The sequence below is a fragment of the Apteryx rowi genome, unplaced genomic scaffold (genome assembly GCF_003343035.1).
Source record: "Apteryx rowi isolate R43461 unplaced genomic scaffold, aptRow1 scaffold_39, whole genome shotgun sequence".
Lineage (NCBI taxonomy): Eukaryota > Metazoa > Chordata > Aves > Apterygiformes > Apterygidae > Apteryx > Apteryx rowi.
Genome location: NW_020450418.1, coordinates 2,901,165 through 2,921,458, shown reverse-complemented (window position 1 = coordinate 2,921,458; position 20,294 = coordinate 2,901,165). Strand labels below are relative to the sequence as shown.

General features: G+C 41.6%; 1 protein-coding gene across 1 annotated transcript in view; it reads left to right on the top strand.

The window, feature by feature from the left end:
• CACHD1 (cache domain containing 1) overlaps nucleotides 1–11,791 on the top strand; it is a 32,953-nt gene extending 21,162 nt beyond the window's left edge. Inside the window, exons 11-21 of the mRNA XM_026074558.1 lie at nucleotides 1,075–1,197; nucleotides 2,475–2,574; nucleotides 2,698–2,814; nucleotides 4,104–4,264; nucleotides 5,025–5,111; nucleotides 5,329–5,445; nucleotides 6,264–6,415; nucleotides 6,784–6,945; nucleotides 7,946–8,023; nucleotides 8,994–9,095; nucleotides 11,553–11,791. Coding sequence (XP_025930343.1) covers nucleotides 1,075–1,197; nucleotides 2,475–2,574; nucleotides 2,698–2,814; nucleotides 4,104–4,264; nucleotides 5,025–5,111; nucleotides 5,329–5,445; nucleotides 6,264–6,415; nucleotides 6,784–6,945; nucleotides 7,946–8,023; nucleotides 8,994–9,095; nucleotides 11,553–11,791 — 1,438 coding nt within the window. The remainder of the gene's footprint in view (nucleotides 1–1,074; nucleotides 1,198–2,474; nucleotides 2,575–2,697; nucleotides 2,815–4,103; nucleotides 4,265–5,024; nucleotides 5,112–5,328; nucleotides 5,446–6,263; nucleotides 6,416–6,783; nucleotides 6,946–7,945; nucleotides 8,024–8,993; nucleotides 9,096–11,552) is intronic.
• Nucleotides 11,792–20,294: the final 8,503 nt, after the last annotated feature.

The window sequence follows — 20,294 nt, the reverse complement described above, 5'->3', positions numbered from 1 at the left end:
GGTTTTAAATGTCACTCGGCTGGCAGCGGTCGGGTTAATCGCCGTATTAGTCGTGCTGAAGTCCCGCTAGCCGTGCAGGCGAGGGATCTGTCGGGAGGACGTGCTTTGCCCACGGGAGCGTTCGGGCCAGTTCTAGTTAAGCAGGGCCTGGGTGCCGGGTGGCTGCCCAACGCAAGGCAGCCTCGTGTCGAGGTCTGTGCTTTTTTTTTCCAGCTGACTAAAATTCATAGGCTCGATCCTACACCTAGAAGGAGTTCTGTTATCCGCAGAGGAGTTCACTTGTGGGGGAAAAAACTGCAGAGAATATTAATGACCAAGTGAAAAATGGTGCTTTCTCCTAGCTTTTGCATCCTACACCGATACTTCTGTTCCAGGGAAGGGACTAAACACTAGTTATGACCGGTGGGGAGTGACTTCTCGCTGCGTGAGGGAAGATTACACTTGGAAGATCTGAGCCGTACTGATAGTACAGACACGGGCTTTGGATTAGAAATAAAAATGCGTGTGTTGGTCTCTCCAAAGAACAACAAAAAAAAACCCTTAGCGAACTGAGATTTAACAAAATCTCTATAGCAGCTTTGTATTTGTTTCCCAGCTGTCGGGGGTGAGCAGGAAGAGCTGCAAAAGCGCTGAAAACCCGAAGCCCCCGAGTCCGTAAAGGCTGCAGGGATTCAGGTCGCTGCAGCTCCGTGGCTCTGCGGGAGGCTGCTGCCGCCCGGGGCCGGGGCCGGGGCCGGGGCCGGTGCTGGAGGAGCTAGGCACGTGATAAAGCAGAGGAGGTCGTTTTATGTGTGTGCTCGGGGAATTCTTGATCCTAATTTATGTCGATAAGAATTAAATGGAAAATAAGCGCTGGCTGGATCTAAATCGTCTCATTGGACATTCTTCAGTTTAAGAAACCAAGCGTTGTTCCATCCAGAACAGTGAGAACTAGGTCCTTCAGTAGGTAGGTATGGATTTGAGCTGGTCATTTATGTGCCAGGGAACCCAGTCCCTTTTATTAAGTAGGGAATTGAGTAATTAAGCAAAAACATTTTGGTGGCTGTATTAATATATTTTTTTTCCTCTTTGCAGTGCACAGATGTCTTCAGGACATTCTGTGGCAGTGATGGGCATCGATTTTACCCTGAGATACTTCTACAAAGTTCTCATGGACCTGCTACCGGTTTGTAACCAGGATGGAGGGAACAAAATCAGGTAAGGCTTTTCTTTCAAGTAATACATCTCTTCAGCCTTTTTTTTTTTTTTTCTCTTCCCTGTTTTTCCTCTTTGACCAGATGAGGTCACATGAGGGTGAAAAAAAGGCTGTAGTTTGGATATGCAGTAACTTGATAACATGGTTTTGGCATTTTTGTTGCTTGTTTGTTTTTAAACCTTAAATTTAGGAAGGGAAGTGGTTTTCTGCTATTCTGCCATTTCTTTTCTTGTTTGATTTGTGGGTTTTTTGTTTGATGATGTGTAAAAGGCGTATCAGGGTTTTTAGTCTGGAGTTCTTTTCTGTTTTTTAGTGGTTTTTTGCTTTTCTTGTTTAAAAACTATCCCTAATAAAGGGGGTCAGGTGCTTTATTCTGTCTTTGCATTCCAAAAACCAGGAATGTCAGGCACATTGTTAAATGCTTTTTTAGACCGTACATAGGAGCCGCAACTAATGCTTTTAGCCTTTGCTTGAACGTATACAGGTAGGGAGAGATCTATTCTAACAGTTCACCAGGCTTTTTTTTTGCTTTTTTCTTTTTTTTTTAATGCATCTCCACAAAGCATTTTTATTTGCAGTCATTCTGGGGTGCTGATAACCAGCAAATGAACCCAAAACAGAGAACAGAGGCATCATGTAATGCATTGGGGAACGAAACACTACAGATTAAAACCTCACAGCACACTGTTTTCTAGGTGAGGATCCTGGGGCACAGATACAATATAATTTCCCTGAAATCACACGGGAAACTAATGAAGAACTGGAAAGGGGAGAGGAAAGGTTGGGAGAACCGAGAATTAAATAGAGGTGATTTATCATCCCTCAGTTAAAATTGAATTCAAGGCTGCTTCTAAAGCAGGAGGTCATTAAATGAGAGTGTGAAATCTCTGTTTAATTAGTAATAGGATAGATTAATAAACTGTTAGAGCGTAATTAACTTCAAAAGGTTTATATTTGATTTCTGGCTCTTCCCAAATCAGACTTGACAATAAACCCATTGGCCTTTCTTTTTGTTTCTAGTTGGTTCCATTTTCACGTTCTTGATAGTCTGTCCAGGCTTGCTGTAACAGTAACAGGTTTAAAAGCTTCAGGGAAATACTGATATATTCTTTAAATACATTTTCCGATGATCTTGTTTAATGGTCATGGTTTTTTTATTAAATAGAAGCCTTTAAAAATTTTTATTCCAGGTGTAAGGATCGTATTATATTTCACCATATTTTTCTAAAATCCAAGGAAGTCTAATCAGAGGCTGTACGCTTTCTTTGTTGTGGGGCAGGTGCTTTATTATGGAAGACAGAGGGTATCTCGTGGCACACCCAACCCTCATCGATCCCAAAGGACACGCGCCGGTAGAACAGCAGCACATTACACACAAGGTCTGGCTCCTTTTTCCATGATTTAGTCCTGCCTTATTTAATTTCTGAGGTAGTAAGGAATGTAGACAAGTTGCTGTTTGTGCATGTTTTAAAAGGCATAAAATCCTACGCATCTCCCTTTAGGAGCCTTTGGTAGCAAATGACATTCTGAACCACCCAAACTTCGTCAAGAAAAACCTCTGCAACAGCTTCAGCGACAGAACAGTTCAGCGGTTTTATAAATTTAACACCAGCTTAGTGGTAAGCGCGCGTGTGTTTTGCTTTTGCTTTTGAATGTACTTTGGTTAGGTTGAGTTTCTTTGGGTAGGAACGCAAATCCTCGCCAGCACCAGCTGCAATGACGCCGAGGCCAACCCTTCGCGCAGGGTGGCCTCTGTTTGCCCTCCGCAAACAGGAGATCAGTGATCTGGGGTGCACGCACTGTGCTTGTATGAGGAGGCAGCTGGCGTACAAGGGGGTACGGAGGTGAGAGCTGGCCACCTGCTAAGCCTAGTCCAGGAACACAAAAATGAGAGAAGCTCTCTAGCGTTAGGTGAGAAGTTTCCAGTAGCGGTTGGGATTTTTTGCATTGCATCCAGCCCCCTGACATCTCGTTTCCAACTCTGACTCGTGTCATGTCCTCCTGGGATACGGACAGTAAAGGCCTTTAATAACTTTTAGCTAGGTGGCCGAGCAGATGCATTTACTGAGCAAACGTATGTGAGCATCCAGAGTATAATTTGTCAGACCGCAGTCTTCTGAAGATCTGGCTGCACGGTGGTCCCAGCGTGTCATGTGCAAGCTTCCTCTTGTTCTCCGCCTTGCTTGGAGATCTGAAYCAAAAAAGGCTGTCATCTGTGTCCTGGATGCTGATTGCAATGCCACAGATCCACCGTTTTAAGATCATTGTAAAATAATGCAAAAGATCCTAAGCTCTGTGGAAGAAGCCATTCTTTAATACTTTTCCATTATTACTGGGAGGAGAAGGTGGGAAATGAGTGTCAGAATTATTTGAAAGTTATGTCATGATGCATTGATTTATGTCAGATAGGTTTGAACATTTTCCCCACGCTTGAAATGCAAAATAGGAAAGTATATGACTATAAAGGAAATTGTATAGGACAGAGCAAAAACTTAAGATTGTGTCATGCAAATCAGAACCAGGAATGAGTTTGCCCACCAAATAGATCGCAGCTGTGGAATACTGTGGTGTATTTTTGTAGTACGTGTGCCAGGAAGTTTTCAGCAAGTTTTGGTGGTGCCTCCCAGGCAGGAGGGAGCCTCTCGGGGAAGGGTGCAGCTGGCTGGCACGGCGGGGAAGGGGGGCGAGCGACGCGTTCGAGTGGAGCGTAACCCGCTCGCGGCAGCGTGTCAGACTGGACCCCACTGCCACATGTCATGCTTACTAGCTAAGCATGGTTTTTCTGGCTTCAACAAAGTCTTTTCACTCAACGGCGATGCGGAAGATAGGGAAAACTCAACAGTTTGAACGGTTTTACCAGGCTCGTATCTGAAAAGGAGGCCCTCCGACGCAACTTGTTTTTCCCTAGGGGGACCTGACCAACCTCGTGCACGGCAGCCACTGTTCCAAATACCGGCTGACGCGAATCCCGGGCACCAACGCCTTTGTGGGGATCGTCAATGAGACCTGCGATTCCCTTGCCTTCTGCGCCTGCAGCATGGTGGACAGGCTCTGCCTCAACTGCCACCGGTGAGCAGGAGACGGGAAGCGCGCGGGCTGCTGCAGGCCTGCACTGCTGCTCTCTTGCTTCAAAGTACATTTAAAAAAAAAATTATTTTGTAAGCTAACTATGCAGTGCAGAACTGAAGTGAGAACAAAGTAGTTGCTTTACATATGCTGTTCCTAGGGGACATGATGGTTTGTAATGCCTTTTAATCCTTGGCTATACTGTTAATGTATAATAAAAGACTCAGGGTAGTTTCTTCCTGACATTTTCATATGCTTTCTATGGATAGCGTTAAAGACCATGACTGTAGTTCCTCAGAGAGGAAATAATCTGTGGATCAGGCCCTTTACTCTGGCATATTAATACCCACTGTTTTATGTGAATTAACATGGATTTTCATGGAGGGGGGCCTCTGATTGCATGAGGTTTTGACTGTATCAGCATCGCTGTGTTTGTTGCACTGGAAAGGAGCCTTGTGTCTAGGTCAGAGTCTGTAATAAGATTTGTCTGGGGGTTGCTGTCTGCTTTTTAGAATTAGCAAGGTGGCTACTGTGTCAGAGGCATGAGGCTGGATCCGAGAGGCTCTGTTAAAGTATTGTCCGGGGTCTCAGTGCCGGATAGGAGCAATCCCTTCCCCGAGGGGAAAGAGAACCGTTACTGAACACCTTTCTCCTTGGTGAACCACCGATACGCAGCTGGGCTGTGGAGTTAGTGTTATGAGGGTAATGGGTGATGCTTATGGTTTTTTTTTTTCTCCTTTTTCTTTTTTTCCTGCCGCTCAAGAATGGAACAAAATGAATGTGAATGCCCTTGCGAGTGCCCTCTGGAGGTAAATGAATGTACCGGCAACCTTACTAATGCGGAAAGCAGGTGAGAACAAATGTTCCGTTTAATGGCAAAACTGATGTGTGACAGAACTGACAAAACGGATTGTTTGTTCATGCTAACTTACAGCTGATACAGGATACAATATACAGTACTTTTTTTAACATAATTAAGCAGCTGCTTTGTAATACGTAATTTTTTTTGATGCTTGTGCTTTGACTACTTCTTGTAACCCAAGGTTTTAATTTTTGCCCCAATATAGGAATCCTAGTTGTGAAGTTCATCAGGAGCCGATGACTTTCACAGCAATTGATCCCAGCCTACAGGATGCTCTGCCACAGTGTATTAATACTCAGTGCAATCAGAGAACAGAGAGCGGGTAAAGTGGAGTTTTCCATCCCTGAAAATACACTGCGTTCTTGAAATGATTAGGAATGTTGTTTCTTTAAATTAAGATAGCTCTTCTTTATGCAGTTTAAAAAAGGAGAAAAAAGTCCGCTGCCAGACTGAGCTATTATAACACCCACCACTGATGCCATTTTGCTGCAGTGCAGAAATATAAGACCTCAGTATTCCTGCTTGAGTCACGTAACACCATTAATAGCAAACAAATGGCTTTCCCATCACACTTTGTGACTATATGAGAACCGACGGTTGTGCAAGTGGAAGAACAGATTTGTTGTTGAAAAGACGATCCTTTTAGCAAAAGGGAAGTGTTTGTCTACCTTCTGGGGGAATATGTGGACCAGAGCGTTCACACAAACCAGAGAATACTTCCACGGTGGTGAGCCTGGAGCACACTAGAGGTTTGATAGCTTCCTGGTGGTTTCTAGTTTCCTGCATCTCTGTTTTCCTGCTGGCATTACACAGAGCAGCTTAATGGCTTCTCTATTTTTTGCCAGCTATGAGCGGTCTCAGGGAACTGGAGATTGTGATAACACGCTGTGCTCTGACTAGAATTCCCAAATCCTTACCTCCCTCTTCTTCCCAAGGATTGCAGAAAAGGGTTGGGACCTTACTCAGACCTCACCATCCTGAGAAATGTCTCATCGGAGTTACGAGTAGGAAGTTCTCCCTTTGCTCAGTCCGAGCAATAGAGAAAAAAGCAAAACAAAACAAGCAGACTTGGAAGATGCTTGCTCAAGATGCAGCTGGACTTGAAAGTAAATGTTTTCTGTCTTTGTTTTTAATTTTCAGGGATTGCTTTGGTGTATTGGACTGTGAGTGGTGTATGGTAGACAGTGATGGAAAGACCCACCTGGATAAATCCTATTGCGCCCCTCAGAAAGAATGCTTTGGTGGCATCGTGGGAGCAAAGAGCCCATATGTGGATGACTTGGGAGCAATAGGTAACTCTGGCTTTCTGAACAGGTGCTACGCTTAGCTGCTTGTATTTGGTAACGCACACTTTCAATGTCAGTGCGTGCCTCAAGTGACTTGTTTAACTTTTACGCTAGCCATGAATTATCCTAAAACAGTACATCAAGCAGTAAAGGAATGGCATCAGGATTGTTGTGGGTATTATATTTTTGAAAGTCTTCGTGTAGCCCAGTGTCTCTTGCAGATTCCTGTCCTTAAGATTTCTGTTGGAAGCGTGCTTTCCTGTGTGCACACTGATGCACCTAGAAAGCCTTCTCTAGTCTTCAGAGATGTTAACGTAAACTTTTCTGCAGAACGTTTATTTTTTTTTCCCTCTGTTTTGTCCCTTTTGATTTAGGAGATGAGGTAATCACTCTGAACATGATAAAAAGCGCACCAGTTGGACCAGTGGCTGGAGGCATTATGGGCTGCATTATGGTGCTTGTCCTAGCAGTATATGCATATCGCCACCAGATACATCGGAGGAGTCACCAGCACATGTCGCCTTTGGCTGCGCAGGGTGAGCTGGTAACTCTTGAGAGAGAAACAGTACTTGAGAATTTAAAAAAGAAAAATGGGCAGATACTTCGCACATACTTCCATCTAGCATCAGAAGTCTTCCCTGGGTTTTGTTTCTCACCCCTCAATGCCTTACCCTATTTTATCTCCCGTTTCCAACCTTTATAAAAGCAAGGTCTCGTCCAGCATGCTTGTGTGTTACTGCCCTCTCCTGGGTGCTGTCAGACCTGCTGCCTCCTGACAAATGTGCACAAAAACTTAACATTTCCCATCTGGAAGCTGAAGTTTTTTCTAGAGCTAAAGTGATCAGCCCTGCTTTACAGTTTTCTGGACCTTGTCATAGCACATTGGTCATATCCTTTCTTGCTGCACAACACTGGTGATGATGTTAGTATTACAGTTTTCACACCCCCTCTGCTTGGGCTGTTTTGGCTGTGTCTTTTTTTTTTTTTTTTTTTTTTTTTTTTTTTTTTTTTTTTTTTTTTACATATTCCCACTTCTGTTCCATGTGATGCTCATGTTCATGGGATATTTATTACAGATAAATCAAAACAGAAAAAGAGAGCAAAATCCTTTCTTTTATGGCTACTAGAGCAGGGCACAGAAGCCTCTCTGGGGTCAGGGTGCCATTATAAGGACCTGATGAGAGGCTGTTTTTGTAACAAAACCGTTGAAGTCTGAGAGAGAAAACTGTGTTTGGGAGAAAGGTATGCAGGTGAGAAGAGTGATCAATCCTAATTGCCTTTATATTTGATTATCTTACCTTTATTTTGAATCAATTCACTGTCTTTAAAGCTCCTTTCAAGGATATGGCACGTATCATTTTTGTAGTATTCCTAGTCCCATCTCTCTCGGAAACAGAGCGTACCAAGCTCCAACCGTATCTCTTCAGGCAGTAATGCAAAGTGCTTCCACTGTATTACCAGGGTGACGGCCGTTAGTAAGTTGATCCAAAATTTTTCTCTTAACAGTTGCATTTTTCTGTTTGTAATGGTGTGTAGAAATGTCAGTGCGTATGTCGAACCTGGAAAACGATAGGGACGAGAGAGACGACGACAGCCATGAAGACAGAGGAATCAGTAAGTACCAAATCACTTTTCTGTAAAAAGTGATAGTTTAAGAGTAAATGAGCTGTTTGTTTTCTTATATGCTAGAAGAAAAATGTGAGGAAATCCTGTGCTGATTAGAAAATGACTGGACAGTGTTTTAACTTAAATTGTAACTTAGGGCGCACCTTCAGTCTCATGCTGAAACATTGCATTTTTCGCTTAAAGGATTCTCCATTATGTGTGGAGGAAGTCTGTCTCTTATGCCACCCTCGCCCTCCTCCCCATGACCAGTCCCAGGAATTGCTCTGATGCAGTTCTAAAATTGCGTTTGTGCCAGTACAGGGGGTGGAGAGCTCCTCCCTTCGCGCAGCCTGGCAAAGGAGAGCGCGGTCTGGCACGGCAGCTCAGCAAGTGTGTCAGTAAATCTTGCCCACGTTGATTTGGGATGGTAGTTTTTCCCTACCATTCATCAGAAATGGCACTTTATATATGATGCTGCTGTGCTGCAGGATGAGCCAGTGTACCTCAAATTTGGGAGAGCTCCAAAGTCAGATCAGATCCCTATCTCTCATCCCTAACTAAACAGGATTAAATCAAACCCAGGATTTGAAACTGTGCCAAGATGTAAAGATTGAAAAACAAGCATGTCTGAGTTCTGTGGCCAGCATCTACTGCTTCTACAAGTGCTTTTTAGTTTTGGTCTTCGTGGGCATTCAGTGCCTCAGTTTCTTTAGCACTGGTACAGTAATTCTCTAACTTCTGTCGATCCAAGCAAATGAAATAAATGCGTTTGTTATCTTGATCTATTCCACATTTGAACACCACCTCTGTACTTCTACCCCTCCTTCTGTGGTTCGACGGTCTTACTTCGTAAAAGAAGTAGCATTTGAGAAGAATGAGCTCACGGAAAGCCTCCTCCCCTGCGACTGGACTGTCCCGCCGATACAGCTCAGTGAAAGCACTTTCTTTAAAACCAGCCCTGTTTCTGTTTCTCTCCCAGTTAGCAACACGCGGTTTATAGCGGCGGTAATAGAGCGGCACGCCCACAGCCCCGAACGCAGACGCCGGTACTGGGGGCGCTCGGGAACCGAGAGCGACCACGGTAAGACCTTGAACCGCTGCCCCGACCCCTGGTTAATGATTGCGGCTGTTCGGTTTCCTTCAGATGTCTGGCGCATTGCAGATAAGGTTGCCAAAAAAGCAAAACAAAAACCTTTGCCCCTTATTGCTTCACAGTTAAACAGTTTTGACACCTTTCAGCAGATAATACTATCCAGGCGTTGAGCTGGTTTTGTAAGAGCAGCGCTGTAACACCAGCTCAGTGCCTGGCGCTCTGCATCTGATTCTTGGGTTTTGTTAGCTTGCTTGGGGGACTGGAATTCAGACCGACAGAAACGTTACTACGTTTACTGGACCCTTTTTCCACAGCCAACCGTAACAATCGATTTAAACGTTTGGTCGAGATAACGGACCTCTCATACTTAACAAGAGAAAGCAAATTCCTCGCAGTCAAGTCAGCATGTCTGCTGCTCTTGTCTTAGACGTGACATGCCCATCTTTTTATAAAATACCCAATATGTGCTGGATGCCTGCATTTGCTGAGCTGAAGTAACCATGGATTAGAGGCCAATGAGTCAGATGCTTCTTGGCCTTTCTGTTGCACATTCAGTCAATACCATCACCACAGAGGACATCTTATGTCACCTTTTAAGTAAATAAAGTAAACAGTCAACGTTATCTGTGTATGTCAATAGCAATGAAGAGTATTCAATTATGTATATTTTCTTTTTTTCTTTTTTTTTTTTAACCCTATTATAACCCTTTCAGGATTCAGGGAACTCTGATTTCTCTCTCTTGCCCTGAGACTAGGTGGTCTTAAATCTTAAGAGCAGTTAGAAGGGTGTCATGCTGCTGACTCATGAGGAGGGCTTAACATAAGTTAAGAGGAGGTTAGACAAGGCAGTCTGCCACGGACGTCAGCTCTAGCTGCATGTCCCGGTAGCTGTGTATCTTGTAACAAACCTGTTCTATTATTAAGATGGTGATTGCACTAATGGAATTGCTCAGGGACAGAAAACCTCCAGACCAAAGCCTTGGAACGTGAATGGACAGATGTCTGAAAGAGGCACAGTCTTGATCTAGGAGGAATTATCCTGGATTTGGGGTCAGATCACCTGCAATGAGGCAGATTGGCTAAGATAAAGCTACTTTTGCTCCATTCCTTGCAGTCCTAACAAATCCTCACCATCTTTCTCATCAACGTGTCAGGGTTATGAGGGTAACTGTTCACCCTCTTCATAAATGTACACTTCTATTTTTAGTTTCTGTAATTTCCTCTCCTTCAAAGGGCCGTCCAAGTTTTATTCCCTGGTTCCTCTCTGCCAACTAGAAACAAGGCCCAAGGCTGTGGAAAGTGAGAACCAACTTTGGGTGCTTAGCCTGATATTTATAACACCTGTTTTAGGTGTCTCAGGCTGAAAACCCAACAAATTGAGATGCTCAGAAGCACTGGTGTTTTTTCAGCTTTTAGCCAAAGTCTTCTCGGAAGACATGTTTTCATAATTAATGCAAGGTCCTTTTCCTTTAGAATTTTGTTTGCATTTTTGCATTTGGAAGTATTGAGGCATGGTTTTGTTTAGAATAGTGCAAACTGGATCTGACCAGTGGTAAATCTGAATCTTGCAGTAACTGCTAGCAAAAACATGATCTTGTCTTGCAACAGTTAGCAGTTAGCTAACTTTCTGGTGACGTTCTTTCATTAGAATATCCCAATGAATGTAATGTCTCATTATTGGTATAGACGCTTAATTTTTTTTTAACTTCTCAAACCCCAGGAACAGATATCTTGGAGGAATGAGAGCCTCAAGTTAATTATGCTTTGTGTGCATGTTTAGCTGGAAAAGTCTGTATTATTTGGCTTAATGGACCTGTGTAAAACACTTCCACATGGATTCAATAGATTTCTTTAATTTTATGGAAAGTTCACCAGTATTAAAAACATATATGCTTGTTTTTTGAAAATAGACCCAAATAGCATTCTTTTCCATTTAAAAAATAATATTATGATAATATATAATATGAAAAGATGATGTGAAGAAGTCTTGCTACTTCCAGAATAGCTGGTGATCCTTACTAGCAAAGTTGTAGTTTGATATGAAGAGAGGTGGAGGTAGTGAACCCCACTTATTTCTTGTCAGTTTGTAAAATCCAAGTAAATATCTTAAAAGATACCAACCCCCCAAAATTTCTGCTATCTTCTGTTTTTTAAATCAGCGCTAACGATTCTTCCATAGTGAACTGTTGTGTGCGTAACTGGTTTTGCTGTTTGGTATACTACAGACCCATAGGCTCCCGAAGAAAGAGCGTGGCAGGAAAAGGGCATCTGTTTCAAAATTACAGGGGATTTTTTTTTTCCTTTTCTCTTAATTAAAGCAGCTACTTGTTTATTCTCTGTAAAGTACAGACTGCCTCTGATTGCATGCTGGTTGGGTCAGCACTGTGCAACACCGACCTTTTAGCCTTGCTCTTGATTCTCAGTCCGATCGTTTTGACTTTCTAGGCTACAGCACTATGAGTCCTCAGGAAGACAGTGAAAATCCTCCCTGCAATAACGACCCGTTATCGGCCGGGGTGGATGTCGGAAACCACGATGAAGACTTAGACCTGGATACGCCCCCGCAGACGGCCGCGCTGTTGAGTCACAAGTTTCACCACTATCGGTTGCACCACCCAACTCTTCACCACAGCCACCACCTACAGGCCGCAGTCACGGTACACACTGTGGATGCAGAGTGCTAATGAACGACGGCAGGAGAAACGCAATCGGTGAACAACGATCCATGCAGCAACGGGCAGCTTTGTTTGGTGCTTTTTACCAGGAACCATTTAACTAAACTTCCTGAGTAAACTGTTGGGCATAAAAGCTTTACGTTTTCATAAATGTAAGGTTGGCTCTGGAATGGAAGGGGAACGTGCGTGATGAATGGACCTGCCATAACATTTAATAAAATGGAGCAGGAGGCATGTGAGACCTCCAGAACCAGGGATACAAGTTTATACAGCGGTTGAAACTCTGGAAGCCCTGTTATGCTGAGCCAAGAGAAGGGGGAGAGCGCGAGCTCAAAGGAGCCAGAGCTGATTTGGTTTCCTTAACTGGAAGAGCAGAAATCTGTGCAGCTGAAGACTAAAAAGGTGCCAGACGGGGGGAGGGAAGAAAAGGCTGTTGGTTTTTCTGCCGTTTCTGTTTTGTGTGTGGAAAGTTCACTGCTCCGACAATTGCTGTATGGAACCTGGGACAATGCATCTCAAGATTTTTAAGAAAAGGATTATTTTTCTACTATTTATTGAACTCGAAACTTGGGGGGGAGGGAGGGGAGAAAACATGTTAGCAATTCTCAACGACTACCACGTATATTCTGTGATGGTGAAGTGGTTCTTCTGAGGAAGACGTCTGTTTCCCATTAGCTAATATTCATCCACTGCCCCACTCTACAAAAAGGGAAAATGAAGAAATCATCTCTGACGTGTTTACATTATGAATGCTTTCTTTTCCACAATTGTTTTCAGTAAATTTTACAACTTGAGTTATACTGCAGTATTTTCTTCCTATTTGCAGAAGAGAAGTCCTGTCGTTTGCTACTAAAATTCTGAGATTTCTGCCCGTATATCTCTCCATCTTTACCTCTTGGATCATCCTTAAAAGTTCTTAAGGTTTCCTTTGTGGAAGTAATAAAGAATTTATTTAGCATTAGTTATCCAAGAATTCCAAAAGAAATCTGTGCCATTTTTCCGTTTCTTTAGGACACTGTCAAGATCAGAAGTAGGGATAAGCCAGTGTTTTGCAACACTCGGGTTACTGTGGAAGGTATCTTTGTAAACTCATAAGCTGCTGCTGTTTGTCTGGAATTTAGCGTTGCTTGGTAATTGAAACACAGGTTAATCAAGTCTGTCTGTCTACAACACAGGGCATCATAATTATAAATTAGTTTTAAATCGCAGTGTTGTATTTTAGATTCACATTTTGTGATTACAATGATATAAAAACGTTCTTGCACTGTGCATATGATAAACATCCATTTATATGTAGGTTTTTTTTAAAATCACTTGTTTTAATTAATATGGTACTTAATACTGTATTATGTAAAAAAAAAAATTGGTTCTTAAACAGTACGGTAAAGTAACTATATGTGTGATATCAGGATACCCCTTTATACTATGTATAAAATTAAAATCTCTAGTGAAATAAACTGTATATAAAGTATAGTTCTGTGGATAACTGTTTAGATTGAAATTACTCTGTTTCACTTCCTTTAAATTTTTGGCTGAGTGAGTGCTACAAAAAATATATATGAAACACTTGATGCTCAGATTCCTCTTATCAACAGTCTTGAAAGATCTAATCTTTATAAAATGCAGTATTTACGTGTGTTTCAAAGCTTTTCATTTTTTTAAGCCTGTTAGTCATTACTTGGGAAATGAGCATTTCTGGAAATGGTCAACCACTCTGTAGACTCACCAAAGCCAATCATTTATTTTTTTCTTTTATACTAGTTGAAAACTAGCTAGTTGCATTGGATTTGTCATTCTTATGTTTTTTGTGTAGAAGCGGGCTGTGGGGTTTTTCCATTAATACTGTTTTGTGTTCTCAAAGGGCTGTTTCTGATATCCTGTAACTGTTCAGGGGTCAATTGGTGGGCCAAACTTGCTAGAATTTCTGATTTTGAATCCAAAATAATATTGGCTGTTGGGCAGTGAATAAACTGGATATTTTTTCAGATTTGCCTTTAGAAGACAATACATTGGTCTAGCAGTGATATTAAGACAAACAAAAATATACACCACCAAGAAGCAGAATTTTTAAGTGTAAAGATAAAATGCCTTTCAGTGTGAAAGTTGTCGAACTATATGTAAGTTTTGTTAATAGTTTGTATTAAACATCATGAAAGATGCTTTAATTTCCTAGTCCTATGGAATCCTTAAGCATGTTCTCATTAAGTTCCCTGGTAAATGAGATCTGAGGACCTGCCTGTGAGTTAATTTGTTCAAGGCTGTGAATGTAATCTAGAAGGCTGAATTCAGCCAAAAGCTGTTATCGCAGGGCAAAAGTGTCTCCGGAAGTTACTGGCGTGTAAAGCAGAATTGCAATAGTATTCTGTCCATGTATTCTGAAGTGCTACATAGCACCTCTCTTTGAACAGTTATCAAAAAACCCCTTGTTTTTACCTGTAAAAGCTTTTGTAGAGCTGTACCTTACTGCTCCTTCATCACTCGTGTTCTAGGACATACGAATTGTTCCCAGTTCCAGGGGTCCAGACACTCTTGCTTATGCTTGAAGTAATAAGAAGAGCCAAAGCTGTTGCTATTAGGAATAATTAAGGGAAAAAATAGCAATCTAGAGGTGTGTTGAATCACAAACTCAGACGCTAACAGCTGGCCTGGTCCCAGCAGGGATAAATCTAATGCTAGTGAAGATACTATCGGTCATTTAAAACAAAACCTTACAGATAAGGGAGGGGGAATGTGGATGTAATGAAGGTCTCTAAGAAGCTGCGTTGCAGCACTTGCGGTTTTATTGCGGTATTGTCGCCGTGCCCTTCCCTCCCCGTTGCTATTTCACTGTGCCGACTGAGGAGCAAGGTCATGGAACAAGCTGTTCGTTGCCTGACTTGGACTCGTTCTCTGTATCCCGCTGGTAGACTTTGTGGCCATCATTTATTCCACTCATTTCATTTCTGAAACTTAGTTGTATTAATTTCCTTTATGCTTTCTTTCATTCTTCCAGAAAAAGTTCTCTTGAAAGTGTTTTTTCTTTTTTTCCCAAGATTACATGAGTGTTGCTTTTGGTTTGTGTTCATTAATGTTAAATTGACTTAATGCTTTCAGTATTTGAGCACTGTGAAGAATATTGTTTTTCATACATACAATAAGCCCTCCATCCAAGTAACCCCGCTGGCCTGCCCAGAGATAGAAGCTGCTTACGTATTCAGAATTTATTTCTTCAAAATGAATTGAGATGATCTTTGTTTGAATTATTGCTTTGATTTAAAAATGTGATTTGGAAAGAAAAGCAGGTTACAACTTGCCTGTGAACATTTTAAAAGGCCACTTAAGCCATGAAATATTATCTTTACCTTTGCCCTTGGCAGTGAGAGAGAAGACAGAAGAGAAGTCATGAGGTGTTCACAAGTGCAACAGCAGTTGAGAGTTGAACGGGTCAAAATGAGGTCTCTAGCTTTCGAAGGCTTTATTCTGTAGAGAGGTGACACAGAAATGGTGATGAGGATGGAAAATATATTTGTCCGAGTACAAACTATTGCAAGGCTGGCAGCAAATATGGAAAAGAAAAAAAGGTTGCAGAAGTCGTGGATCAAGTGAAGAGATTGTAGGGAATCCAGGCTGTATGAAGTATAAAGGTTCGTTTGCAGTGTTCATTGCTCTTAGTTACCCATTTCAGTGTTCTGGTTTGTTTTTAAAAAAGAATCCCATTTACGGATGGGATTTCCAAAGGAGCCTGGACTAAACTTTCAGCTCTTAGGTCCCACACCAGTTATCTCAGATAACTGCTGGGTTTTCTGCACAAATCCCCTGTGCTATTGACCCCAACAATGAAAAAGTAATCCAGATGTCACAGAGCATTTCACGTTACTTATTTTCCGCGCTTCTGTGTGGTGAGAGGTAATTATTTCCTCCGCCGTATGCGCTGTGGACTGAGTCACAGGAGGACCTTGGCCCAGCATTTCTGCCCAGCCAAGGCGACGGTGGAATTTAGACGCTCAAGCCCAAGAGTGAAGTCCTCCAGCCCAGCCTTGCTAGCGAGGTGCCAAACGCAGCGATGTGTTTGCCGGCAGACATCCAGCGTCGCTGCCGGTTTTATCTCAGCAGAACAGCTTGATGCTTCCCTGCCTACGCACCATTTATACCCCCTGCTTTGGACAGGGCTTTTTAAGGTTGGGGTAGATGCGTTTTCTTCCTGGGAACCCAGAGGAGCCTGAATTGGCTGGAATTCAGAGCATATCTCATGCTTTGTGTGAACAGGCATTTCCTAAGGGACTTGCTGACTTTGCTGGCAGCCAGCACTACGACATGCACTTACTGTTTGCCTGCTGAGTTCCCAGCAGTCACTTCTACCTCTCTTCTGCAAATTTCCATTGAGACTTTCAGTAAATAGTTGATCTAATAATATATTAAGGGGGGGAAAAAACATCCCAAGTGCAAAAAATAATCAGATCTACTGTGTTTAACCAAGGCTTTTGTTGTATTTTAAAGCAATTTCATGTCCATCAAAAAGTGACAACCAATACCAGTTAGCAATACTGATGGCCTGAGCAAAGAAGCACAAATTTGGTGAGTGGCTCAGAATTTATTATATCTAGAGATGTCGCCTTCAGCTCAAAGGTGAATCATAGTGGCCTTGTCTAAATTTTGATGGAAGAAAATTACTATTATTATCCCTGGGCTGGTGTCATTAGTGGTAGGAGTAGATGGTACTGCTCTCAGAAGTTAGGATCCAGCAATTACCATTATATACTTTATTATATTTTACATTTTTACAGCTGATGCTGGTAAAAACATCAGCTTTTTGGAGCACTGCCTGAACAAGTGCTCCACACTGTTATTGCCACTAATGGAATAAAAATAGTGGTAGCAAGGAAGGGAAATTGTTGGCCAAAAAGCGCAGCGCAGGAACCTCTCCCTACTCCACCCTCTACCTGGCAACCAAATGCGAGGGAGCTTGTGCAACGGCTGCTCTGTGGATAAACAGAATAACTTCAGTCCCGGAGGATGTCAAGGCAGCACCTTTTGCAAGCAGGGTGTTTGCGTGAAAAAATGCCACGAAAGAGGTAGTGCCATGCCATACACAAGTTCTTCTACATTTGGCACTCTCCGCTCTTTATTTAAGTAGAGGTGGCATCACCGGTGCGATGGCAGCTGAACAACGGAGCAGCCTTGGATTAGTTTGCCAAATATTTCCAGTTTTGGTTGAAATTGGCAGATTTGACTGGTTTTCAAACTCTTCCACCACAACTAGAGGTAAAAAAAATTAGACAGGCACACGGAGATAGCTTGGCACTGAGAACAGCAGGAAGCGGGAAGCTCTGTGAAATAGTTTGGGTGTATTTATTTTTGGTTTTCCAACCTTCTGACATTTAATTTGGTTCCAGTATCAATTCTGTTGGCATAGCGTAGAACGTATGCTCAAATCATAAGCGCTTTGGAGACGTTAAAGGTTAAGTAATTAAACTGTGTGATGTAATTCCTGCAAAATAATATTAACCTCTCTAAGTGTGTTTATTTCAACTGCAGCTTAATTGAGGAAATCTCTATAAACAAGGCAAAATGTGTTACCTCTGCCAGAAAACCTGGATAACAAGGAGTGGATTTTTTTTTTTGTTCTTTTTCTTGCTCCCCATGAAAACAGAATAAGCATGTGTAAGTTAGTGTGACACTTCAACTGTGTTTACAGCAAAAAGTCATGTTGCATGACAGTTTCTATGGAAACCTTTTTATAACTGAATAGCAGACTAGTTGGAACTCTCATAAAAATTTTAAGAACATGTTGGGAAAGTTTAACTTGACTTATATTCTTCATGCCAGTTTTCCATATTTAACAAGTTACAGCATTTTTAAGGTCAAAGTCTTGTTGTGTTTTGAATTCTGATGTCTCCTGTCAGGATAAATCACTGAGGAGCTTACAGAACCAAAACAAGTTGCCAGTGAGATGCATATTCACTCCCAATACATACCAGCTATTCAGTCATTCATCTCAAAGCTTCGCTGGGTTTTCTTCAAGTTTATAATTAGCCAGATCTTCAGCTGATGTAAATCAGATAGTCACGGAGATGTACTGATTTACAGTAGTGAATGTTTTAATTCAGTGTTATAATTTCACTACTTTTTATGTGAAATGGTTTCATGTTTTCCTGTGAACTTTCAATATTTGTTTCCAATTCCTAGAAAATAGGCACTTACAGAGCAGCTGGGACAGAATGATTTGAAATTGCAATTTGCAGCATATTAACAGGATAGCCAATAAAAATACTCTCTGTAAGAACGTGCCACACACCGCTAGGTGGGTTATACCTGGTTTTGCTAGAAACCCCAAAAGCTTTTCTGCTAGTATGTTATTTCTAAATTTGAAATTGACTCTAATGAAAGAGGAAAAATAAGACTTGGGCAAAGAAGAAATCTGATTTAAAGCAGGGAGGAAATTGTTGTAGGAGAGAGTATGGCTGAGATTCCACTGTGAACATATTAGCCTTTAGTGCCACTTACTGAAGGGGACTGTACTTATTTTGTGACTTAATATTTCTGCTTGATCTTATTTTCTTTCATTTGAAATTATGATTCAAGGAGCTGAATTTGCTTTGTAGTGGTTTGTTTTGAGATTTACTATGTTTTTGCTGTCTTTAAATATAACCTTCATGCTGATTTGCTCAGGATATTTGTTGGCCAACAAAGGTTATAAATTCTGTTGCAAAGACCATGATTCCCCAAATGGATGTTACATTACATTCCAGTGTAATGATATCCTTAGAATAGTTATTTGCTTTGTGAGTTATATTCCTCGCCTCTTATTTTTTACTGTTTATTTGCAGACCCCTGTCTTTTATATAATAGAAACTGAGATGTTGGTAACCAGTCTCTTTCTGTTACGGAGTTAGTCATCATTCCTAACCCAGCTAGGAGCAGTGTTATACCAAGTTTCATAGCTATCAAGTTCCACTTAAAAAGAAAAAGTGTTCAGCCGTGGGCAAAGCTGCCTAAAGTGTTTTTGTGTCTGTGTGGAAGAAAGGTTCAGGAGTAAAGAAATCCCTTTTGCGGGGGGGCATATACTGAAATACCTGACAAATTCTAGCGAGCATGGGCTATGCATTGTCAGTGTATATATAAGGTACCTGCCAGGGAGCGCAAGCAAAGTGAAAACAACTGTTTACTGAGTCCGCGCGTCCGAGCGAAGCAGGGGGCTGTTGCGATCTCTGAAACAATCTGTTGCCCATCTGGCATCTCTCAGACAAGACGGGCTCTGTTGGGATGTGACTGATGGACCTGAAGTCTGATCCGATGCTATTGCAATTCCTAAGTGCTTGGAGAACTGAACATTAATCAAAGTATCTCCGGTATTAAAATAAGCTCAGCAGTTGATTGAGAGGCCTCACAATACCTGTCGCAACCACAATTTCAGTCTAGACGTGCAGAATTGTTCTGATTTTTCGCTGGTGCATTTTAACCCTGTGCTACAGCTCAAGCCTGAGACCATGCTGCAGCTGCGGAGGGGTTGTAAAGTTTTTTACTTCATCAGGATACCAAAAATATCAGTTGCTCAGACACTGTGCTATTCTAAGTTGGTAATCTGATATGAAATTCAATCTGTTTCTTAATGAGCCACACTTTTAATTGTTACTGCACTGCAGAAGGTTATATTGAGAATGCCAAACTTATTTACACTTGTTGGAAAAATGGTGAAAGGAACTTTTGGCACCTATGGTATATTTTGGAGGCAATTTGCATTTGTGAGATAAACATGTTGATTGAATACTTAGGTGATCATCACTGAATTAATTAATGGTGGTGACAATTGAATCTGCATCTTCGCTTTTCAAAAGTTTAGTTCCCTAATGAAACAAAAGGAGCAGCGAGGGCTTGAAAAAAGTCATGATATAAAGAGAATGATATCGTTTACACTTTGTTCACATTAAGTAGTGCTAGAAATCGGGGATTTTTATGGAAGCTCATAATTTGCAGCAACTGATGGATTCCAGATCTGCACTGCAGGAAAATGAATCAGTTAAATTGTTTCAGGTTTTAGAAAATTGTTTAGGTTTCTCTTTTGCATAAGCAATCATTTTGTAAAGAGTTCACAGATATGTTCCCAGTATCTCCTATATCCGGGAACATTGAGTGCATCTTTGAGATGCAGTAGATGTTCTAAACCTTGGCTTTTATTTTATCTGCACAGATCTGAATTTGTTTGAATGCCCGAGTCCATTCAGAAAGGATGTTAGTGACTCAACACTCGCTTCCCATGAAAATGAAAAATATAAATACGCATGGCTTGTACTGCTTCAAAGCTACAGAAGCATGGGTAAGTTAATCTTCAGCTTAGCTAGGAAAGAGGAATAAAAGCAACTCCTGTGGGTAAGAACATGATTCTTAATTAATGAAGAATTTAGTGAACTACAAATAAATTGAATTACTGCGAAGTGGCTTATCTGTGCAATAGGATCAAGTCAGCAACTCAACCAGTTATGCTTGCAGATCACTATACTTTTTCACTATTTTTAAGCAGTGCTTTTTGCTTAGA